This window comes from Vigna umbellata, chromosome 3 (assembly GCF_029865625.1).
Source record: "Vigna umbellata cultivar VRB3 chromosome 3, Vumbellata_1.0, whole genome shotgun sequence".
NCBI classification, from domain to species: domain Eukaryota; kingdom Viridiplantae; phylum Streptophyta; class Magnoliopsida; order Fabales; family Fabaceae; genus Vigna; species Vigna umbellata.
In genome coordinates, this window is record NC_142167.1 from 48245440 (window position 1) to 48262880 (window position 17441).

Here is a 17441-nt window from a genome sequence, read left to right on the forward strand (position 1 = left end):
CAAGTAATAGTTTTCGCAATGAGTTTATATATATATATATATATATATATATATAGATAGATATAGGGGAGAAAAAGATAAACATATTATTGATAACCACTTTGGATAAGTTTTGTGTAAATATATTGATAGTATTTATTATTTGTTACAACTATATATCTCAACCTTATTTAATTATTTTGCCTATGATAGTGTTCTAATACAAAAACATAATGTCTACGGTATTTTTGTAGTGGTTTACTTGAATTAGGAGATAAAGACTCCCATATTAAGGTTGAATTAGTTAGCAAATATTAAGGAAAATTCGTTTTCAAATGGTTTTTTGGTCGTCCAAAATAAGGTGGAATGAATGAGTGACCACACAAACACAATAAAATCTCATTCATTGTCTTATAAAAGGATCCCATAGCACCCCAATTCTCTCATTCCAAGGGAAACAACATCAATAACCCATAAAATAAAAAAATCCATTAATCACCATGGCAAGGTCATTTGGTGTTGTTGTCCTCTTTATCTCAGTTTTGTGCTTCTCCTCTGCATTGGCTCGCAAAACACCTGAAAAATTCTTCGTTGAAGGCAAGATTTATTGTGATCCTTGCCACTTTGCATTTGAGTCTAGACTCAGCTTCCCCTTGTCAGGTAAATTTCCTTAATCATGCATTTAAAGTTATACATGTTACAATTTATCATGATCACATGTTTAAGTCCTATCATAAGCCATTGACGAATAATAAGGAATGGTTGAACATGTGTTTATAGGTGTGAATGTGACTCTGGAATGCATCAACGAACAAAATAACACAGTGAGTTATACAAAGGAAAGCAGAACTGATGCAAATGGGTTGTACAGCATCCCTGTCCATGGTGATCATGAGGATGACATCTGTGTGGTAGTTGCAGACTCACCAAATGAGGGAGAATGCAAAGAGGTAATGCCAAACAAGTCCGATAGGATCATCCTCACCAACAACATGGGTGCTGCCTCTAGGGCACGCTACGTCAACCCCCTTGGTTTCATGACACAGACAATTGATTCCCAATGCAACGTCGTTGTTCACGAATTAGGACTCGACAACCTTGATGACTAAGTGGAATAGAAATGTTCATTAAACTCCACCCAAAAGACAAAATTTATCATTGGATCAATTGTCTTGTATCATTTTAATTAACCATTATCCATGATGTTTGTTGTTATTGCAAACACAATATTAATGAAATAAATCGTATTTGGATTTGGTACATCACTCTCCTCAAAGTGACTCAATCTATTACTTACCACATATATCATACAAGGATTTTACACACAAAAATGTTCATAACATATTTCTTGATTAATAAACAAACATGAATTGCAAGTTTAGCTCAATTGTTGCATTATCAAATTGGCCATTTAAGTACCTATGTTAGAGCCGCACGACCCTAAGAAAACGTCATCTAATTCAATATTTTGTCCCTACCAAAATTAATAGAATTTTTTTTACCTGAAATCTCATCTTTCCAACTCACTTAAAATTTTCACCTAAATAAAATATTTTATTTTCTTTACCTTATGACACAGTGTAGATTATGTGTATGAAGAAAACATTGTTTAGTCTCCCAGTTTAGAATTTGATTTCCAATTGTGAGTGGGTATAGAGGCTAGCCGGAAAACTAACTAGAACTCAATTCTCATAAAATCGAATTTCGAATTGTTTGTCTATATTTATTTTCCTTTTGATTTTGAAAATTACCAGAAGAAACAATGTTGTTAAGGAAAATACATTTTTAGTAAAATAAATAGTTTGGAAAGCAATTTCAAAATAAGAGATTTAATTTCAAAAATAAGCCTATAGGATATAAATATTTAGAAAATTCAAAATTTGGATAAAGAATTTTTTATAAACTCATATTTTAAGGAAATTTTAATAGAAAAATATGTAAATAAGAATATTAACCATAAAAAAAAGAATTATAAGAAATTTTATAATTAAAAAATAAAAGAAAAATTGTGCGTGTATGCATGTGTGTGTGCGAGAGTGTGTGTGTGTGTGTGTGAAAGAGTGTGTGTTTGTGTGTGTGGGTGTGTGTGCATGTGTGTGTGTTTCTACGTCTGTGCATCAGTGCCTCTATGTGTATCTGTGTGTGAGTGTGTGCGTGAGCGCGTGTGTGTTTATGTTCATGTGTCTCTGTGTGTGCATATGTGCATCTATGTGTGTGTCTGTATGTGTGTAAATTACTTTAATTTGTATAATGTTTTCTTTTGAATTACAATATTTAATGGTTATAATATTTTCTTAAATTATATGCAATGCTTTTGTTGTATGATATTCATCTTGTGAATATGCAGGGCAACAATGTGTACATATACATAAATGGTCACGATCATTGCCTCCAACATATAAGTAGCACAAATAGGTACGAAAAGGGTAAACACTTTTTTTTTACTTTGTTGTACTTATATTTTGAAAGCAATAAAATTTAAATATATAGATTTTGTTATACTTAGTTGAATTTGATTGAAAAAATGTAACTCAATATAATTCACACAACAAAAAATCATGTTTACGGTGACAGTTTTAATATGACAGTTGCTAAAATGAAAAATATGACGTTTTTAATTGTCATTTTTTAATAAATCTTGAAATTATTTCTTATATACAAAAATAAACGTCGCAGTTTACACAAGATTTTATAATAATGTGAGTTCATATCAACTAAATTCAAGAGATGAATTTTGTTGAATAAATGTGTTTCTGATGAAGCAATATAAAAATGATTGCAGTCCACTTTTGTATTTAACGAGTGGAGCTGGTTCAAAGGCATGGAGAGGTGATGTTAAAGAGAGTGATTCTGATGTGAAATTCTTCTATGATGGTCAAGGTTTCATGTCAGTTCAAATGACTGAAACTGAAGCAAAGTTTTCCTTCTACAATGCCTTTGGTGACAGAATACACCATTCCAGAGTCACCAAGCCCACCATGCATCCTGTTTCATGAAATGTAAACTAAATGTCCAACAAAATCTCAACACAATTTTTTATGTAGTCCTATTGTATATAACATTCTTCATCTTTACCACTTTCACTGCTGTATAAACATTTTTTCTATATTCTATTCGTCATTACTAGAAGAGATACTAAAATGTACAGATAAACATAATCCTAAACTTTTACTGGTAATTAAATTTCCCCTTGTAGTTACCTCCAAGTTTAACAATGTCAATCTACTCCCACAACTTATTTGTCACTTTTGCAAATAATAATGTCACACAGAAACTAAAGAGGGATATATTTTCTCTCAATCTTTGCCTATATAATTGTAAATGAAATTTAGTGTTCTCAAATGCCTCACAGATAAGCATGTGAGGAGTTCATAAATATGGCATACATAAATATTTTTGCTTCGTGAATAAAGATAGATGGAGAAGCACAATTTTTTTTTCCTTTAACTGAATGAAACGAATAAAAAAGATAGCAAATAAAAATTACTACAAACAGCCTGATAAAAATGTAGGTAAATAATGTTTAACCTATGTTTGGAAAACAGTTCATTCCAACGTAAAGATGGCATTACATTCAACCAAAAACTGCTGTTGCTCCTCCAATTTCACTATAAGAAAGTGCAACTGCATGTTTTTGGTCATTCAAACGGCAATCCAAACATACCATGCATCATTGGATTTTGCTCTGCACTCCACTTCTCCTTGTCTTCATCATCTATGGACTATAAATTCTACCCGCGTCCAATAGTCTCAGGTGGTTTGGAGGCTAAACCTCCATGGTCAGGTATGTATCAAGTAAACTCTCTCAACTTGTCAGAAACCTTCTGTAAGCGCATAAGTTCGACCAGCTAAACTAGGAGGCAAAGCACTTACAGCTTGTTGAATTTCCTGAAAATATCATAAGCACCGCCAGAAAAAGCATTAGTGTACCTATGAAAAAGTATTACTAGACAAAGGGTCTATGTGAATAAACTTTTCCATGGACACATTTAAGAGATAAAAGAAACAAAAATTAAGTTTTTAGTTAATGTATAAATTAATTTATAAAAACTGTTGAATTAGCTTCTCCAAAACCTTTACTAACATGCACAAGTTAATCTTATGCTTTATGGAGAAACTTTTTTAATTTTTCCTCCTTAATTTATCCAAAAAGACCCTAAGTAAACTAATATTCCACAAGCTAATAAGAAGGATCACAAACTCAGGTTTTTTTTTTCTTAATTAACTTGAAACATGGAAGGCACCTATTCCACATCGGAATTTCTTATACTGAACACGGGAAGCTATACCAACCTTCTTCCAGGATCACAATCTAAAGACCAAGACTACGAGGTGATGTATCATTTACTATAATCAAGAGCAATGGAGTTATACCTCTACTGTGTAACGTGCTGAGAAGTGAATCAAAAGGATTGCTCTGTTCTGTAACCTCTCAGCATGACTTATTATCTGAAGAACATTAATTAGAAACACAATGATAAAACCACTCACGTATACATGAATGTTTGTTTTAATGATTGCAGCAGGTAGCATACCTCAGAGAGATGAGTGTGTCCATAATCTCTGGCATGTTCCACAGTCATTGAATCGTTAACAAAGGTGCACTATATGGATAAAAGAAAAAGGGAAAAAATGGCTGTAAAACCATAATATCAACCACCAACAAAAGTTATAGACAGGGAAAAACGAGAATCAGTTCATTGAGAACGCAATACGGTAATCTGAAAGAATTAACCAAATAGATATGAGATGCCCTCTATAACAAAGGAGAACCAAGTTCTTCCCCAGAATAAATAAGAGAAAACAATATATATATATATATATATACATACATACATACATATATATACATATATATACATACATATATACATACATATATATATATACATATATATATATATACATATATATATATATACATATATATATATATACATATATATATATATATATATATATATATATATATATATATAACACAACAGAAACAAGTTCAAATTAAATTGCTTTTACTCCTTTACATAAAAAGTCAAGGTCAAGTTTTCTAGCATTTAAGGAAGGAGTATGACTAGCAAAGCTTCTATATTACTAATCAGTAATTTATAGCCACAAAAGTATAGAATAAAGTAATTCACCTCCAATACAAGAATTTTAGCCCGTAAAACGTCTGTGTTATTTTCATCAATGATGAAATCTGACATGGTATCTCCCGTGAAAGCAATCTCTGGTTCTGTCAAAGTGTATGTTATCTGCCAACGACCCAGCATGGTTGAGCATTTAAAACTAAAAGATAGACCTAACCTTCTATCCCAGAGTTCAATGGTTCATAGGTTGTCTTAAGAAAACTTAATTAAATAGTTAGTGTCGAAAAATTTATCAACTTAATTTATATGATTTAGCATATCTAAAGCAGAAATACTCTACATAATGAAAAACCTTTATAGCAAGAATGAGACCAACGTTATAGTGCGCTAATTTTTCAGAATTATATAGTATACAACATATGAACTGAGAGGGACACTAACACAAACTATACATCATAGAGACATGTCTGTTGAAAGGATTAACGACAAAACAGGTTACGGAGGATGGTACTACTTTGATACCATATTGAAAGAATTAGTGCACATATAATGAATTTCGTGTATTGTGTACACATGATTATTCTTATTTATAATGGAAAAAGAGATACAATAATAAGAAACAAAATCAAAATCTAATAATGATAATCAAATCATATCATATCTCCACATTTATTCCCTAACATAATCAAATCATATCTTTAACAATATCCAATCAACATAAATCATGGAAACAGTGTGTTGAGCTATTCAGTACAAGTTGAAATAGTACTTTCACAGAAACATTTGTTATTATTTATAATGGAAAAAGAGATACAATAATAAGAAACAAAATCAATATCTAATAATGATAATCAAATCATATCATATCTCCACATTTATTCCCTAACATAATCAAATCATATCTTTAATAATATCCAATCAACATAAATCATGGAAACAGTGTGTTGAGCTATTCAGTACAAGTTCAAATAGTACTTTCACAGAAACATTTGTTATTATGCTGTCAGTTCATGACTTGTCATCAGAAGTAAACAACAAAATAAGTGAACATGTTGCAGGTCGGTTAATATCTGTTGGTGAGAACGTTCGTTTACTTTTAAAATCTGCTACTTTGTTAGGTTGAAATACAGATGGCTTGAGATAGAGAAGAATTATAAGACGTTGACAAGGAGATCTATTAAGTCTTTAGGCATAGGGAGGTGCCTGAAATTCCATCTTTGCAATTGAGATTTATCCCTATTTCTTCCGAATAAAGATACCAGGTTTCTATTATAAAACAATAAATTAAAAGCATTAAAATTGGTTGACACAAACCGATGATTGTTAAATTTGTCAAATGTCAATTTGCCAAATCATTGATTACTACAGTAGTTAAGACTGACCTGCTCGCCGGACGACTTCAAATTCTTAATTTCATTTCCAGAAAGGCCAATATACTCCTGTTTAAGTTTCTGTTTCACAGAATATATTATATAACCCTGCCAAAAACGTGCATAAATAGTTAGGCCTAACCAGGGAATGCTTCGGGTGTTGATTTAAGGATGCTTGAAAAGTCATTTCAAGATTTGCTTGCTGAAAATGTGATAAACAGTGCAACGAATTGCACATCTATTAAAAGTTTTGTAATTAACATCATTTTAAAACTTCTTTACGTATCTAAAATTACAAAACATATGTTTGCACTACTAAAAATGCAAGTTTAAACTTCAAAAAGATAAAGCATGAATTTAACATAAAATGAAGGTTCTTTATATTCTTAACAGTCCAAAGCTTCAAAAACAAGGCACTGTGGTCTTTCTAATAGGTTCAAGTGGAAACAATTTAAAGAACTCAAGTTTGTGATTTTCACCATTAAAAATCATCAGAAATCTAAAATCAATAGCCAGAACATATTTTTTAAAAACAAGGACAAGTAGTGATTATCTTAAGACCAAAAAGAAAAAAATTGTCTGGCTGGCTACCTGGCTAGGTATTACATGGTAAGTCCGGAAAGCTTTTACTTTAAGATCCTTTCTCAAATAAAACTCTTCTCCTGCAATAAGTCTTGAATTAGCAACAAAAGAATACATGAGATGAGAGACATAAAATTCAACTGTGTAGTGCAGTAGTTTAATTGAGACAACCAAATAATTACCTACATCCAAGCCAATCAAGTTGTGCTTAAGTTCTGATTGATCCATTTTCCTGTGAATCTCAAAAAGCTTCTCTACATCCTCTTTTACTGAAATTGGTACAATAATTGTTGGGGGCTTCATTCGATACAAACCACGTGTGGCAACATACATCGGTAGCCCTCCCTGTCAAAAAAGTAAATCACTCACTCGATAAAGCTCCATTTCTAAAAATATTTATCTAAAAGGAAAAAAACAGAAAAATTATTTGTTGACTAAATAAACATTACAGTATTTTATATATATGTGAATCAAAAATTCAAAAACTGAGTCTTGGGCATGCATGTGATATGATGATCCAAAGAAAGAAACTAACAATGTGATCCATGTGAGCATGGGAGATCAAAAGGAAGTTTTGGGAAACAGCACGAGGTGGGCAGCGACCAATGTCAAATGCTATTTTAAGTGTGGGGAAAAGTACACATGTTTCATGGCCCCCAATGGACAAACCCCCAACAGGATATCCTTCAATCTCCAAATCCTTTGCTGTCTTTGAAGATTTGTCCGAGCCTCGAATTTCTCTGGTTGAGGTTAGTACCTCAGTTCCGGCTTCCATGAACAACAACTGAACAAGAGAAGATGGAGATAAAGAGCAGAGAGGGTGAGAATATCCAAGTAGAAAATAACATAATGAATAGCATTCCACTGATAACAGTAAGTAAAAAGGAAAATACAATCGAATAAAAATTTAGAATGTCACCAGAAATACAAGAGATGAAAATATACTATCATCCTTTACCAAAACCCACAACTATTGTTGACTAAACTTGAAATACAAAATTCTGAAACCTGAAGTACCACACAAGTGATAAAGCTAGATACAGTGGCAGACACTGTTTTAGACACCACTTAAAAGTTCTACCAGATTGAACTATACCCTAAAACTAAATACCCATATAACATTATCAGTCAAATTAGGTTGCTAGCATGGTAATCCATATTGCCTCGAACAGATGATGCATCAGAAGACAAACAAAAGAACCGCCTAATTTCAAATGGTTGCATCAATAATGTCGCAACGAAATAATAGTAATTTACTCAGTAATATGTAAATTTGTTAGAGCACCCAATCATTTAATTTCATTTGCTTCATACTAAAAGCCGGAAGTAAAGAAAGAAAGGAAGGAATTAGGTTGTAACAAGAGCTATTGGAACCAACCGAGTGACAGCGATGAGGAGTGGAGGAGCTTGGTGAGATCGCCGGGTTGTTGGTCGGAGGAGAAAAGAGGGAAGGAGTGGGTAAAGAACGAGTGGGAGATCACCACATTATATTTTTTAAATTATTAAAGTAAAAATGAAATAATAAAATCTTTAATAGGCCTTCACTAATTAATATATTTATTACTTATTATCTATCTTATTTCATCCATATTATTATCTATATTCTATTATTATATAGAAGATTTCTATGTACACATTTTTTATAATTTACTCTTTAACAATTGAATTTAAATTAAGATCATTTAAAGGGATAAAAATGAAAGTTATTTATGTCTTTTAACTCCTTAAAAACTTATATGTAAAACTAAAATTTTCTTTTCATCAAATATATTTATATTTCAAACTTTAAAAATAAATAAATATAATTTTTCTATTCATTTTATTAAATTTTGTTGACGTGTTAATCGTGTTTTAATATCACGTTTAATTTGTTTATACCGTTTTAATATGTTTTAATTTAAATGTTAATTTAAAGCATGGTTAATCAGTTTAAAATACTTAATATTATTATATTAAAAAATTATATCTATTATTTTTAAAGTTTGAAAATAAAAATATATCAAAATGTATACTTAACTTTTTTAGTTTTAAATAATGATTATTTAAAAAAATTAAATAACAAAGAAAAATTTTACACAAAGAAAAAGAAAAATCTTTTATATTTAGGTATATATATTTAAATTAATTATAATTACATGTAAAATTAATTATAATTTATTTTGTATTAAAAGCATAAATAGACAGTAAATATATAACAAGTAAAGAAAAGAAATGAGAAGTATCTCCTTGCATAAATATATTTCTTACACGTCTTTTGTAAAGCATTTTATGTATTTCAAATCATTTTCTTAATTCCAAATTTTCTTATTGTTGTAAGCAAAATTAGACTAACTTTGCAGATAGAAAAAAAATAGAACAAATTTTATATTAGAATTTCTACTTATGGTTGGTTGCACGCACTCTTGTCTTAAAATGAGAAAAAATCATTAGAATTTAGAATTTCCAACAAGACACAAACCTCACATATTGTAAGCAGTAAGCTCTAATAGAGATAAAAATAAAGAAAATAGTAGAAGAAAACATTAGCAGGAACAGCAAAAATGTATAAAATAATTTCAAAGGTAGGAAAAATGAAAATCTGAATTAAGAATGGGTTTCCCTTGCTGTAAAAGTTAATATAATAAGACAAGCAAAAAGGAATGGAGAAAACAAAAGGATTAAGAAGTGAATCAAAAAGCCCTGCCTCCTTCCCTTGTTCTCTCTTTTGCAGTATTCTATCGTGTGACGTGTTGAATGTTGCCGCTCTTTACATTTGCTTCATACTCATAATGTTGCTACCATACCCTTTTAAGCCTTCCTTCTTATCTCACATTGCTCAATGCTTTGCATCGCTCGTCTCATTGCTTTCGTCTTCTTTCCCTACTACAGCTTCACCCTCACCCTCTGTTCCATCTGCATTTCCATTGCATTCTTCCCTACCTACCATATTTCCATCCACTTTACCTTTTGGTGAAGAATTTGTGGTGTTATGGTTAGATTTCCAACTTTCCTTTCCCGACATGGCTGATGATGTGTTTTCCCCGCTGGGATTCCCGTCAGGTAAGTGTTGAGATGAAGTGGTGCCTGAGCCAGGTGGAGGGAGGAAGACTCCTGTGCCGGGAACAGGCATTCGTGGAGGTGGATGCCTCTGAGGAGCAGAGGCCCATCCGGTTGAACCAGGTGGAATTGGCACAGCTGGAGGATATGAAATGGGAGGTGCAACTGCTGCTGGCACAAACAATGTCTGCATACTGTTTGGAGGTGCTCGAATGGATGGCGCCGGCAGTACTCCGGTTGCCGGAACAGTGGGATAATGCTTCGGGCCTAATTGATGGCGCATGTGATTGGGATTTCGGCTCGGTGGTGGTGCCCAATGAGATGTCAACGGCGGACTAAGTCGTTGAGAATCACTTGGCAGAGAAGTTTTTGGTTGGGACTTTGTGAAGGTCACAAGTATCCGTTGTTTGTGAATAGAAGGAAGTGCATGTTTAGCTAAATCAGTTGATTTCCCTTGCATCACCAGAAGGGACCTTCGGTTGCCAGAGTAAATAGGTCATATCAGGAGAGAGCTCACCACAGGGAAATCCAACAAATTTAAAAATCACTAACATGACAGACTATAATATAACAGATAAAATTGATCTCAAGTTAAAATAATAAAATTTTAGCCAAAAGAGAATTTTTGAGTGAAATATGAAAAGAAGTCTTTATAAACATAAGAAATGCAAAAGAATATTTAATAATTGTTGCTATCTAATCAGTATTGGTATAAAAATTTAAAATCAACACAAAACAAGGCAATTGAAAAGTATCTGTCATGGTTACCACATCACAAAACCACTGCTTTAAATTGTACATTATTCTCCTCAGGTATTCAGTATAGAATGAGAATAGAGGGCATAGCAAGCAACATTATGCTGCATCAGCAAATGTAAAAGCAGAGAAAAATTCAAGTTCAACAAAAGCCATTTTCAAAAAAATAGAAGGCTGTAGTAATAGTTGAAAAAACTTCACTCCAATGACAAATATTGTCAGCATATATCTCATGGCAGAGAAAACGTTTTCTAGAACCAGAGTCGAACTACAATTACAATAATATAATAGGAAACAGATTTCATCTTTAAGAAAGAAATACAAATCCTCAGAAAACGTATCTTCAACAGTGTATCAAAGTAACTAAAATTTGTTGATGCACATGGCTTTATTTCGAGTGGAAACAAACATCTAATTCATGGATTAACTAAAGGATGTTGTTATTCATGGATTAACTCAACATCAAGAGATAGATTTATCAACTACAGACTTTAACATAAATAACTAACACCGTATTAAAAAAAATTAAAGATCGAAGTCAAAATGAAGGCAATGAGGGCTTTTGTTTTCCAGTAAATTTAGAATCTAATAGCTACTATGGACTCAACTAGATCTAGGTCTAACTAAAACTTGTAATAGAAATAAATTGTTGAGTACAGACAATTATGTATTGAATTAACACAATTTCATTGGCTTCTATGATGCTAATGTGATCCTATGGACAAATAAAAATATCAGAACCACTCGCAAAAAATAGATAAGGTTAACAAATATTACCCTGGTAAAAGAGAAAGCTTGACTGCACCCCTATAATCCCCAGGATGGTCCGAGACAATTATTCTCCCAAAAGTAATGTCACATTCAGTTAGGAAAAGCGTACAAACAGGCCTTCCAAACCAAGGTGGACAACTATTAGGCTGTGAATGATCACCCTACAGATGATTGCAATACCAAGTTACGTAAAAATATATTACACAGTTATAAATTAAATTCCTCCCAACCCTCCCAAAAAACAAAGGAAAAGAGGCAACCTCATTAAAGAAATCCACAATGCAAGCATCAGGCTTCACAGTCATCACTTGTGAGGCAGCCAAGCGCTCAATAATATCTTGGAACAAAGAAGGTATAGATTCTACTTTCTTATCTGTGAGATTCAAATGGTGTGTTAGGCAACCGTAACCACTACTCTAGAAAGAAATGAACAAAAACAAAAAGAACACACAAAACACAATTGATTTTTCATTGTCTTAATTTTGTAGGATACAGTCATTCGTATAATGATGGGCTGGATTACAGTAACTTGGCCCAATAATAAGGGTCCATAAGAACATAAAATAGAATGCTAACATAAAATATAATATTTCATCTCATGCATACTGGTGCTGAGACCCTGCATCTACTAGGCCCACTGACCATAGGTCCCGTAACAATACCCTCCACTTCAATAGAAACCTTGCCCTCAAGGTTGAGTGGGGCATGGTGATTGAGGGACAAATTGGGCCAGTAGGGTGAGGTGTCGGGCTTGCCACAAGAAAAGGTATAGCCGTGGGTTGAGAGGCTGGTGTTGGTTGTGTGATGGACCAATCTGGGGAAAGATGCAGGATTAATGAGTTGGGTTGATCTTGTGCATTGATCAAAGAGTTTAAAAAGCACCAACAGTTGCATTGGAAGTGGGCTTGGTACATGTGGGATAAGCTTTAAATGAAGCAGTTAAGTATAACCTCAGGCGGTAAATCCAGTACCCTAATGCAAATCTCCTCAAAATTTTCCTGATAGTGGGCCATGGAACAATATTGTCGTAGCTTAAAGAGTCCAACCTGATAATGTTTATAAGAGTATGGAAACAGATTTCTGAAGCCTTAGAATGGTAAACTGCGAGTTGTGATACTTCCATTTATACCTACTAAGAGGCCCTTAATATAGAAATAAGCCATGTATAAATGTTAGTCTGTAAGAGGACCTCATACAACAAGAGAAGATATGTGAGGGTTTTGGGGATATATGGGGTTTGGTCATATGCAGGTATAAGGGTGTAGTGGCATGAGAGAAAGGGTAAATAGGGCAGGGTTGTTAAGATACAAAAGAAGCATGAGGGGAGGGAGCAAGAGGAATCATGGTGATGGTAAAAGTATGGGGTTGAGGAGGAGGTGGAATAGGTTGAGAGACCATAGGGGAATACAACATTCCATAAGGAGGCAGTAGTAATGAGCAGGGAAATACCAAGGTTGTGGGGCAATTGTAATGAGGTAGATGTTAGTACAAAGGGATGAAACCTGGCTTTTTAGAGTATCCATGGTTGCCTGTATGGAATCATAACAATTGTCCATGGTTTGTTGCAGAAGCTAATGATGGTTGTCTTGAGCTTCCATAAAAGCTTACATAGATTTATACAGCTCATGGATAGCTTTTTGAGGTAATTGGTATATTTGGAAGGTTTGGGAAGCATGTAGGCTGGTGACAAAAAGCACCACTTTGTAAGGCACCCACTACTACTACCCTAAAAAGAAATGTCCAACAACGAAATAAAAAAGAGAAACATCACACGCTATTCTATTGTCCTAATTTTGTAGGATAGTCACCCCCACACATATATCAATGGACAGGATTGCAGTAACTTGGCCCAATAACAAGGGTTCACAAGGAAATAAAATAGAGATCCTAATTTAAAATATAATCCTTCATCCATGCTAGTGCTTGGGCCTTGTGTTTACTAGACCCAGTGAACGAGTAGCATGGTGGAACTTCATCAATCGTTACTTGTAAGTTGTACTGCAAGAGGGCAGTGAAAGACAAATAGCATGGTTGCAAAGACAAAAGTGCATGAACTATACTAATGATTTGTATAAAATAAATATAAATATGCATGAGATGACATGCCTTTGGAGATTCCGGTTACATTGTCCACATCGGGTGGTGCGTCAGCAATGGGAACACCTAACTGAATCATTTCCCTTCCACGTCCTTTTATGGGCCTCTTTGATACCACAAATGTCTGACTTCCTATTCAAGATAAATCATTAGCAATTAGCAGATATTAAAAAAAAGCTACTTGCATTAGAGAAGCACCTGCAATGTTGTAGTTGCAAAATTAACTTCATTCATTCAAACATAATATATGCGTGTATATGTAATGATATGATAGATCTTTGGGAGCCATGTTCCCAACAAATTGGAAAATACAACACTTCTTAATGGGTACTAATAGACAAGTTTAGAAAAATGGATTTACAACAAGAGAGACTCAGCCTTCATTGACTGTTAAAACAGATTTCCATAATATAGGGGAAAATTCTGGGGTTTGTACAACAGTAACGAATGCACCCAAAGAAGCATCCTTTCTTTACATCCTATAGATGAAATGAATGACCTCTTCTCTCATTCTTTCGGAATTCAGTAGCAGATCACATTCCATAAACGGAAAATGGAAACCTACTCATTTATAAGAAATATAATTAGCATTACACACAAATACAAATGCCCATTGTCAAAATATAATCACAATTGTATTTTTCTGCATACAAGACAATTCATGGACCTGAAGTTTCCTGCTTTGAAAATACTAGGTTAAAAGAGATTGTGAAAACTAAATCACATTAGACCACATTAAATGTTTCTTTGCCCATGCAAACATTAAAGTGTAAATGTAACGCGAGGCCAAATAAGACTTTCACACAACTTTAGCACAGCATACCACACCACAAGTCACTCGGTTTTAAGTATCTGAGGTCATTCATACAAAATGATAGGGAAAAAGAGGGAGATCTAAGCCATAGAAATCGTGCAAGGTGAATTCTGACGGTGTTGGTGCTTATTGATGATAACTCATAATATTATAAAAATGGAAATATGTGTGTGTGTATTCGCAACAAGCTCAAGGGTCTGAAAATGCATATTACAACAAGTAATTGATTCAGTTTAAGCAAAGGCTATTCTACCACTTTACAATTGTTAGTTAGCATCATGGTAATTCCAAATAATTCTTTGTTGACAACTATTCAACTACTAGAATGGAATACAGAAAAGTAGTATATTGTTATTTCTCACTGAAACTGCCAACTTTCAGAATATGGTCAAAATCACTGAGTATTGCATATCAATCAATGAAAGTTAAAAAAAAGCAGTGACAGATCCTCCCAGCATGCTAGCATGAGACACACAGTACACTTACCTTGAAATTGTCCTCTTTTTCCAGCAACTCTCAGATCATTGACTAATAAAACAAGTTTTGAAACTTCAGTACCGTCAATTAAATCTTCATATAACTTCAGTCCATCAACCACATTCACCTAACATATTAAAACAGGTGCACTTTACAGATAGAATGTTAAAAGAAGGAATGGCAGAAAATTTAAGAGGTATTAGACATCAAGAAAGAAATAACAAGAAATTAATAAAAGCAAACTAACATTTAAAGGACCCTACCATCTTCCCATCAAACATCTCGTTGCCAGTAAAAGATTTTCCCACGGTAGAAGCATTCTGATTTTGATTTTGCATAGAATGTGAATCATTTCCTGTAACACATAGCACAGGAATCACAATAATTGAATCAATGTGCAAGGCGAATTAAGTCTATATGCTGACTCTGATCCTATAATTGAATGTGACTCTATGTGTGTGACTACAAGTAAGGGAGTGTTTTCCTTTGGCATGTCAGTAAACAGGCACATGACATTATATGCCAAAGGCAAACACAAGGAAGATCTGGGACACATCCTGAGCATTATTTACTGATTTAAAAAATTAATGCATTAATCGAACATAGTCCTATGTCCTCTAGATTTAATCACTGTTAGCAATAACAAAAACCTTCAGAATTTGATGTACATTCTTCATTTGCACCCGCAGCTTCACATTCTGAGCTAGACAGAGATCCTTGAGAATTCACAGAGCCATTCAAAATGCCATCAAGTTGATCATTTGTAACAGCATCTGCCCAAGTAACCAAAATATGAGATCATATCTGAAACCATGGTATATACATCCATTCATATGTAGATATATACGCATACACAAACATATATACTGTATATATGTGTATGTATGTTCCAAAAGGTCCATTATTTACCTTTACTCTCCTCAGGAGATGCTATACTATTGTTATCCATGGTCCCAACCTTGCCACCAGAGTTAAGTTCTCCATTCTTATCAATCGCACGAGTCCCTTTTTCCACACCTCCAGCAACAGCCACAGCATTTATCTCGCGACCAAAAGATTCTACGTTAGAACTATAACCTTCCTTGGCAGCCTCATTCCTAGAATTGTAACCTTCTTTGGCAACCTCATTCCTAGAATTATAACCTTCCTTGGAAGCCTCATTCCTGTACTGCCCTTGCCTAAACCCCGAACCGAACTTCCTAAACTCCTTGGAGCCAGTCTTTGCTGGATCCACAAACCTCTGCTGCCTCCTCCAGGCTACCTGCTGCAGTGCATATACAACCTCAGACACAGAAAAGTACTGCTGCATAAGCAGCACCTGAGTCCAATTACACCTCCTCTGCTGAATTGCCCCAACAACCATATCATACTCCCCAGGCTCACCAACAACACGTAAATGGTGGCACAAGGAGTCTATGATAGCATTCGCAGCGGCGAATTCACTGCGAAGCCAACCGATAAAACCATCCCTCTCATCCACAAACCACGGCTGGTGGCGATACTGGATCTCAGTGCCGCCACTGGCAGCACCACCGCCAGCCGGAAACTGCATTTTTTCCGGCATGACCGCGTTTCCCGATGGCATTGCCATGAGAACTCGATGCCAACAATGCACTACACACTACAGTCACATAAAAAGCATACCCAGTGGAAAAAATGTGATTTTTTTTAGTGGATTTCAAATCCAGTGCAATTCAAGTGGATCCCACGAGATGAAATGCAAAATTGAGGGGTTTTGAGGCTCAAAGGAGGAATATTGTTGAGGAAGAAGACTTGCACAGGAAGAATTGTAGGGTGTTTTTATAGAGGAAGCGTGTGAGGGAATCTGGGAGAGATCTGAGAAAGAAGTGTATGTGATGTAATGTTGTTGAGTTGAAGAGAAGGAAGAAGGTTGTTGGTGTTGTTGAAGAAGGAAGATCTAGGGTTGGGTTAAGGATATGTGCCCATGTTAAAGGGAAGATTATGAATTTTCATGGCTTATTCACCACGCATCCACTGTATAAATTAAATTAAATGCAATGTGCCTAATTCGTTGTTTTTTAATTATTTTATTAGGGTGTTGGTTTAACTTTTTAGGAAAGTAGTTATTTTGTACATTTATTTTGTATGAAGTAACATGACCCTGATTGGAGACATTTTTTTAGTAGAAATCACCAAAATAAAGTTTGTTTTCTATTAGTTGACTTGTTCAATCACACACAAAAAATGGATACAATTGGGATCGGTATTGGCATACGAATATTAAGAACTAATTATACTAAAATTCTTTATTGTAAATATGAATTTTGAGTTTGACTTTTGGTTCATTTACTTATAAACGAGATAAAAGTATGAATATGATATAGAGTTAATAAATTAATATATATAATGGGAGAAATATAGTTGTGTATACGAGAATAACTGTCCTATTAATTAATATTGAAATATATTTAATATATAAAGAGAATGTCTCTGGTTGCAATATATTTATTC

General features: G+C 33.8%; 3 protein-coding genes across 3 annotated transcripts; 1 reads left to right on the forward strand and 2 right to left on the reverse strand.

Moving 5' to 3' along the window:
- Positions 1-427: 427 nt before the first annotated feature.
- LOC124829401 (olee1-like protein) lies at positions 428-1241 on the forward strand. Its single transcript, XM_047302905.2, has 2 exons — positions 428-639; positions 760-1241. The coding sequence occupies exons 1-2, from the start codon at positions 480-482 to the stop codon at positions 1086-1088; spliced, it is 489 nt and encodes a 162-aa protein (XP_047158861.1). The 5' UTR covers positions 428-479; the 3' UTR covers positions 1089-1241.
- A 2158-nt stretch (positions 1242-3399) lies between these two features.
- Positions 3400-8514, reverse strand: TRZ1 (tRNAse Z1). The gene is made up of 9 exons (XM_088108101.1): positions 8397-8514; positions 7554-7802; positions 7201-7363; positions 7028-7098; positions 6449-6544; positions 5118-5231; positions 4515-4583; positions 4354-4428; positions 3400-3867 (listed from the first exon to the last, which is right to left on the reverse strand). The coding sequence occupies exons 2-9, from the start codon at positions 7791-7793 to the stop codon at positions 3793-3795; spliced, it is 903 nt and encodes a 300-aa protein (XP_087964227.1). The 5' UTR covers positions 7794-7802; positions 8397-8514; the 3' UTR covers positions 3400-3792.
- A 1026-nt stretch (positions 8515-9540) lies between these two features.
- On the reverse strand, positions 9541-16938 carry LOC124829501 (RNA demethylase ALKBH10B-like). Its single transcript, XM_047303028.2, has 8 exons — positions 15879-16938; positions 15620-15742; positions 15233-15324; positions 14979-15096; positions 13688-13810; positions 11842-11954; positions 11588-11742; positions 9541-10527 (listed from the first exon to the last, which is right to left on the reverse strand). The coding sequence occupies exons 1-8, from the start codon at positions 16558-16560 to the stop codon at positions 9834-9836; spliced, it is 2100 nt and encodes a 699-aa protein (XP_047158984.1). The 5' UTR covers positions 16561-16938; the 3' UTR covers positions 9541-9833.
- Positions 16939-17441: the final 503 nt, after the last annotated feature.

What these genes read in the sequence shown, in the direction of transcription:
- LOC124829401 (XM_047302905.2), top strand. Translation starts at nt 480, where the DNA reads ATGGCAAGGTCATTTGGTGTTGTTGTCCTCTTTATCTCAGTTTTGTGC. An exon ending in ACTCAGCTTCCCCTTGTCAG is followed by an intron (nt 640 to 759) that starts GTAAATTTCCTT and finishes ATGTGTTTATAG; the next exon opens with GTGTGAATGTGACTCTGGAA.
- LOC124829501 (XM_047303028.2), bottom strand. Translation starts at nt 16,560, where the DNA reads ATGGCAATGCCATCGGGAAACGCGGTCATGCCGGAAAAAATGCAGTTT. An exon ending in ATGTACATCAAATTCTGAAG is followed by an intron (nt 15,325 to 15,619) that starts GTTTTTGTTATT and finishes TATGTGTTACAG; the next exon opens with GAAATGATTCACATTCTATG. An exon ending in TTGTGGATTTCTTTAATGAG is followed by an intron (nt 11,743 to 11,841) that starts GTTGCCTCTTTT and finishes AATCATCTGTAG; the next exon opens with GGTGATCATTCACAGCCTAA.
- TRZ1 (XM_088108101.1), bottom strand. Translation starts at nt 7,793, where the DNA reads ATGGAAGCCGGAACTGAGGTACTAACCTCAACCAGAGAAATTCGAGGC. An exon ending in CTTGATTGGCTTGGATGTAG is followed by an intron (nt 7,099 to 7,200) that starts GTAATTATTTGG and finishes GACTTATTGCAG; the next exon opens with GAGAAGAGTTTTATTTGAGA. An exon ending in TGAAGTCGTCCGGCGAGCAG is followed by an intron (nt 5,232 to 6,448) that starts GTCAGTCTTAAC and finishes GGTCGTTGGCAG; the next exon opens with ATAACATACACTTTGACAGA.